Source organism: Apis dorsata, unplaced genomic scaffold (genome assembly GCF_000469605.1).
Source record: "Apis dorsata unplaced genomic scaffold, Apis dorsata 1.3 scaffold_997, whole genome shotgun sequence".
NCBI lineage: Eukaryota > Metazoa > Arthropoda > Insecta > Hymenoptera > Apidae > Apis > Apis dorsata.
In genome coordinates this window covers 80,360-86,982 of record NW_006264098.1, presented here as the reverse complement: position 1 = coordinate 86,982, position 6,623 = coordinate 80,360, and the positions used below count along the sequence as shown (strand labels likewise).

Genomic DNA, 6,623 nt, shown 5'->3' with positions numbered 1-6,623 from the left:
CATATATTACTATCAATGGACAGAAATTTAAATCATTAATAGTATCTATATATATTATTTCAAAATTCTTTTTTTCTTTGTTTATAAATATAATGATAAAATGGCAACGGAGAAGGATTTAATTAATGGTATTTATTAAAATTGAAAATATATAAAATATTTATTTTTAATTAAAAAATATTTTATTACATATAATTTATAAACTGCTTTTAATTAATTTTATTACATATATATAATATTTCTTATTAATATGTTATCAAATATAAAATTTATATAAGTAACTTATATAGTTATATAGTTTTTTTTATATTATTCAATTTGTTTTCTCTACAGCTATGAATGTTATTTATAAATAACATAAAAATTAATAACTAATATTATAATTAATTATTGTATAATTCCTATTATTAAAAAAATGAATTTGATAGTAAAAATATAAAATAATAAAAAATGTTATAATAAACATTGTTTTATTTTTTGAAATAGAAAAACAAGTATTAAAATCAAAAAATACTTATATTTTAGAATTAATTTAATTTCATAATTATATTTAATTTCTTTAATTTAAGTAAATTTATTTCTAAATTTATTTCAGCAGTCAGAGAATCACTTAAAGCTGATGGAGACCTAGGTCGTATAAAAGCTGAAATGCGCACAGAAGTTATAAAATTATTAGATAATTCAAATAAAGGAAATAAAACAAAGCTTCCAAAGCCACCTCTAGATATTATATTTTTAAATGAACTTATCAGAGAATATTTAGATTGGATGGGATATAAGTACAGCTCTACTGTATTTATTTCAGGTATTTAATAATGTACTTCATATGCAATATAATATATTACAGAAATTAATTTTTTTACAAAATTATATACTTAAAAATAATCTTTATTTTAGAATGTGACTTATCAAAGCAACCTCTTGATAGGTCTTTGCTTTTGCAAAGTTTAGGACTAAAGGAAAGTGAGAATAGTACAAAATTACCATTGCTGTGTAATATTGTAGAAACATTTAAGAATTTAAAAAGTACATAAATATATGAAATTATATATTGGTATAATATGAATAAAAATTTAAAACTAAGTACTAAACACACATATTGTGAATAAACAAAAAAAAATGTTTTTAAATTCAAATTTTATGATTAAATTAAAATTTAGGTGATTTATTTGAATTTTCTTTTTAAAAATTTTATAGAATATGTATAGTTTTATTATATGAAATCATTTCTAATATTTTGTAAAACGAAAACAAGAATGAATTAAAAGAATTTCGTCTTTTTATTTCATGACGTCTTTTACATATTGACATTAGATTATGAAAGTACAATATAATGCTGAGATATTGGAGATCTTAAATATAATTGCTGTTCTCTAAAAGTATTGTATTGGATTTCCTTAAAGATATTATCTACTGAATGTTATAATGTACATCAGTTATTGTAATGAATTTACTTACAGCATTTGAAAGGTGTAATTAGAATATAGACAATCATGTAAAGGCCTTAATAATTTTCAAAATTAAATACAAGTTAAATGTCATACTTAGTTACCCATTCCTTATTTTATTAAATTTTTCAATCTTCAAAAATTATTAACTATCAATAATAAGTAATGAATTAGTTCAAATTTAATATGTTCAAATTAATTTTGAACACTGAATAATATTGTAAATATAGAATAAAACATCTACATCATTTCTTAGATATCAGATAACAATTTCAATTTTATGTATATAATTGTAAATAATTCTGGCAGAGGATCTTACATTAAAAAGCATTCATAAAGAAAAATTACTGTCAGAATTTAAAATATTAAAGACATCTAATGATGTCATTTGTGCTTTGATTTTTTCTTTTTTTTTGTTTGTTTGTTTCTATTTTTTGATTTTTTCGATTTCTTTTTATGCTTTTCTTCATCAGTACTTGTTTCTGATGAATCTGAATATGAATCTGAATCAGAACTACTATCTTTTTTTATAGATTTCTTTTTCTTATGTTTTTTATGTTTCTTCTTTTTTTTCTTATGTGATTCATCAGAACTATCAGAATCAGAAGTTGAAGTATCTGAACTACTAGATGAATCTTCACTACTTGTAGATTTTGATCGTTTTTTAAGAGATTTAATGTCCATTTCTTTTTCCATATCTGGTTCATCAAGTTTAAGTTTCTTAGCAGGCAATGAAATTACTTTGCCATCTTCACCATCTGATTCTGAATCTGAAGCACTATAATCAGGTTCAAAACTAGCTTCATCGAGCATACTACGTTTACGATCGGATACAAGTCTTGGATTCTTTCTTTGTTTTTTTATAGGTTCCGTAACAGGAGGTTCAGGATTTTCATAATTTATTTTAGTTTCATTATTTTCAGGTTTGTCTTTTAAAACAATATTTTCTTTGTGCTTTTGTTTTTTTTCTAAATTTTTATCTTTATCTTTTTTATGTTTTTTTTCTTTTCGTTTCTTATGTTCTTTGGATTTACTTCTACTTCGATGCTCTTTCTTTCTTTTTTTATCTTCTTTTGTTTTTTTATCTCTACGCCTATCATCTTCTTCTTCTCTACTCTTCAAAAGATTTATCTTTGAAATATCATTTCTTTTAAATGTACAAGATGGTGTTCTTCCTCTTCTTTCTTTATCTCTATCTTTTTCTCTATCTTTATCTATTCTTTCTCCTTTAGAATCATTACGGGTTGATCTAAAATCTCCTCTAGAATCAATTCTTAGATCTCTTTCAGATCTTATATCATGTCGTTCATTTCTAAAATCATTTCTTTCTTTTGAACGATCACCTCGATCTTTATTATCTCGTTTTCTATCATCAAGAAATACTTTACGTTCGTTTCCTGATATAGACAAGGATGAATCAACTCGTCTATCTAATAATGGAGAAATTCTTTTATCTCTCGTATTTCTAGGAGATCGACTTCTAGATTGATTTTCACTCTTTGTTTCGCGTCTATCTAAAAAGCTTTTTATAGGACTAATTTTTCTTTCTTTATTTTCATCCACTTTTTCACCTAGTCTTTCTTTGGCAGAAAGTCTTGTAGGTGAATAAGTTTCTGGTACAGGTTTGAATTTTGTTCGATCTAATTTAGCTTTTTTTACTGGTTCTGTAATTTCAACGTTTCTTTCATTTCTTCCTACATTTATAGTAACGTTCACACTTTTTCTTGGTTCTCTATTAGGTTCAACTTCAAGTACTTTAGGCTCTGGATTCTGATATAGTATTTTTCTACTTTCACTTATTTTTTTAATTTCAATAGGTCTAATAGCATTAATGGCTTTTTGAAAAATAGCATTTTCTGCTCTTTTTAATACTTCTGATGTAACTACTTTTGTAGATTTAGGTTCATCTATTTGTATTTTTTCTATAGGAGATTCACATACATCATCTGTTTTTTCTGTAGTTTCATCTCTTTCCCATTTAGAAAGTTCAGGCATTGGAGCTAAAAATTCATCTTTTTTCGGAGATTTTTCTTCTAATAAAGTATTTTTATTTTCTGTTTCATTTTCTGAAAGTAAAGAATATTTTTCTGTTATTACAGTATTTATTTCTGCATCATCTAATCCACTATAAAGACTATCAATAGGTTTGATTTCAGATTTTAATTCTGGAATTGGCTTAAAATTAGGATTAGGAGGATTTGTTCCAAATTCAGTGTGATCAATTCTTTCTGGACTGGTTTCATGAAATTCTGGGGGCTCTGGATTCATGGCTAAAGATTTATCTTCAAATTCTTCTTTAATTGATTCTTCAATAGCATTTTCAGTAGAAATACAAACTATTCTACTATCGATATTTTCATCTTCATTAACAGGTTTTATTACATCAGTTTTTGTAGGTGATATGATCTCTTGTTTATTTTCTATTATTAATTCTTCATGTTCAGCTGATTTAATACACTCGTCTTTTGCAATTTCTTTTTGTCCTGATTTCTTTTCTTTTTTCTTTTTCTTTTTCTTTTCTTTTTCATCATCTTTTTTCTTTTTCTTCTCTTTAATTTTTTTCTCTTTTTTCTTTTCTTCATTCTTTTCTTCATGATCTTTTTCTTTTTTCTTTGTACGTTCAGGTGATACATCTTTCATATCTATCCTAGATTTCTGTGAATAAGGTGTCGGACTTTTTCTATTCTTTTTTCGTTCCATGGAACGTCTTTCATAACGTTCATGTCGATCTCTATCTTTTTCAGATTCATAATCTCGTTCACGTCTATCTTTTTCACGAGAACGATTTTTATCATCTTGTTTGTGTCGATCTCTTTCTTCTCTATAACTAAAATAATATTAATGTTATAGATTTTACAGTTTTGATTTTATAATAAAATTAAACTAGTTCGATTATACTATTTATAAATATAATTAATTTTTTTTCATTATGTAAAAATAAATAATATATTAAATAATGTAATGTATTAAAATAATGTATAGATTATATTTTCATAATATATCATACAAATAACTAAATGAAATATACATACCGATCTTTATCATAATCTTTTTTGTCTAAATGTCTATCGTCTTCTCGACGATCTCTAGTATGCCTATCATCTCGTTCTTTTTCTTTTTCTCTTCTATCACGATCATCTTTTTCTCGTATTCTATCATCGTGATCTCTAGATATTCCTTGTCTTTCACGATCTTCGCGATCTCTATTTAAAATTCTTCTATCTCTGTCATCTCTTTCACGTAAACGATCATCTCGTTCACGTCCTCTGAAAAAAAAAAACAAAAAAAGAATTTTTAATTTTTTATACTTTTATTTATTATTTGATAAAAATTTATTATTATCTAAATATTTAAATTAAATTTATACCTGTCTTCTCTCAAAGATAATCTATCTCGATCTTCATTATCATGATCTTTAAGAGAATGATCACGATCTTCTTGATCTCTTAATAAACGTCGATCACGATCGTCACGTAAAGATCTTTCAGAAAGTTCTACACCTGGTGGTGAAAGATCATAGTAGCCCTCTGTTCCAGGAGGTGCAACATCATCAAATCTTTTGTGAGGCATATCTCGTAAAGGACTACCAAAACGTTGGCTAGATGGTCCAGGATACCTGCTGACAAAAAATTGATAGAAGATATTTATATTTTTATTAAAATTTTCCGAAGTCATTTAAATTATGCATTACATTTGATTTATAAAAAATCAATTCTATATGAATTTTTTAATTTATAAATTATTAAAATTTAAAATGGAACAAAAAAATGTTATACAATTATTTATATCCTAAATTTAGATTCATTTTATGAAGTTTACAATTTTTATTCATATTTTTTGACATAAATACGTTTTATAAAGTATGTTATTTTGTTTAATTATATATGTTCATTAATTCTAGAGCAAAAAATTACAATTCAATATTTCATCTAAGTGTTATTTATTTAAAAAAAAATTGATTTTACCGTTTCTTTTGCTTACTATGAAAGTGCTATAAAAAATTAAAACCTTTATAGTAAAGCTGAAAAGATAAAAGAATAAAATTACCTATTATCAAATTATTGTCTAATATGTCATAAAAACGAAAAATAAATAAATCAACATTTATAACTTTAAATATATTATTACACATAACATAAAAATTGTATAATGACTTTATTCATTGAACCATTATATTGCATATTTTACTCACCAATAGTACCATATACAATATAAATATTGTTATATTGATAAATATATTATACAATATATTTTTAATTTTTGATAATTTTCTTAAGAATATTTTATGAGTATAGCACTGAAAACAAATAAAAGAAAATATTTTTTTCTTATGTTACAAATGTTGATTTGGCCCTGAATTCACCTGATTCAGAAACCATGCAGTCTGTCAATCAGCTGGGTAGCTTCCACAATCTCCAAATTGGTCCTTGCTTTTTTCCTTGTTTCTCTCTTCTTCTTTCACTTTTTGGTTATTTGTATATTTCATAACTTAATGTCATTATGTACATACAAATAATATCTTATATGCATGCAAATTACAAAATCAATCATTCAATAATAATAATAATAACTAATTACAGAAAAGGAAATTAATATAAATTTTGTGTTATTTTTATAAAAATATTTCCTTACTTCGCGTATATCATTACATTTTCTTTGCAAATAATATTATTATAACGATCTTAAAAAAAAATATAATTAAAAATTACAGAGTTAAAAATATTTATCTTTCTATAATAAAAAGCAAAGCTTAGTATTGTTAGCTTAACAATAATTAACTTGTATATTATGAACTTATTTCAGCATGAAAAAGTAATAAAATTTTAAAATTTTCGATAATATGCTTAATGCATATAAAAGTAACAGTTGTAAAAAAATTCAAATAAATTTCCCGTTTATAAAAATTTACTAATATTATAAATTCGTATGAATATAAAAAAAAATAATTCTATAAAACATAATTCAAATAGCCTAATAATGCGAGACATTAATGTCTATTCGCACTCATTCCATTATTATCAACATAATATAGTTTAATAAATTCATTCTTTAATAAAGAATAATTTTAATATTTTAAATTCAATATAGTACTTACGAACGTTGATTACAGTATTAAAATAATTTTAAATTTTTATACTTTCAATATAAAAGTATAAATATTAATATGAATGAATT

General features: G+C 23.6%; 2 protein-coding genes and 1 long non-coding RNA gene across 4 annotated transcripts in view; 2 read left to right on the top strand and 1 right to left on the bottom strand.

Moving 5' to 3' along the window:
• Positions 1–1,530, top strand: LOC102677680 (lisH domain-containing protein FOPNL-like). Of its 2 annotated transcripts, none has more exons than XM_006624202.2 (3): positions 1–128; positions 599–805; positions 898–1,530. In XM_006624202.2, exons 1-3 carry the CDS (start codon positions 101–103, stop codon positions 1,032–1,034), a joined length of 372 nt encoding a protein of 123 aa, XP_006624265.1. In that variant the 5' UTR covers positions 1–100; the 3' UTR covers positions 1,035–1,530. The 2 variants fall into 2 exon arrangements, with proteins under 2 accessions (XP_006624265.1, XP_006624264.1); XM_006624201.2 differs by having other exon boundaries at positions 596–805.
• Positions 1,262–6,623, bottom strand: part of LOC102677905 (E3 ubiquitin-protein ligase RBBP6-like) — a 19,298-nt gene continuing 13,936 nt past the window's right edge. The window contains 3 exon segments of the mRNA XM_031514454.1: positions 1,262–4,275; positions 4,481–4,714; positions 4,816–5,067. Coding sequence (XP_031370314.1) covers positions 1,833–4,275; positions 4,481–4,714; positions 4,816–5,067 — 2,929 coding nt within the window. The 3' untranslated portion in view covers positions 1,262–1,832.
• Positions 2,245–5,120, top strand: LOC116186609. Its single transcript, XR_004151622.1, has 2 exons — positions 2,245–2,371; positions 4,985–5,120. It is a non-coding gene; the product is annotated as an uncharacterized LOC116186609 (long non-coding RNA).

Excerpts from the sequence above, each read along its gene's own strand:
- LOC102677680 (XM_006624201.2), top strand. The coding sequence starts at position 101 with ATGGCAACGGAGAAGGATTTAATTAATG. Across the intron at positions 129-595 it reads GGAGAAGGATTTAATTAATG|CAGTCAGAGAATCACTTAAA; the intron begins GTATTTATTAAA and ends AATTTATTTCAG. Across the intron at positions 806-897 it reads CTCTACTGTATTTATTTCAG|AATGTGACTTATCAAAGCAA; the intron begins GTATTTAATAAT and ends TCTTTATTTTAG.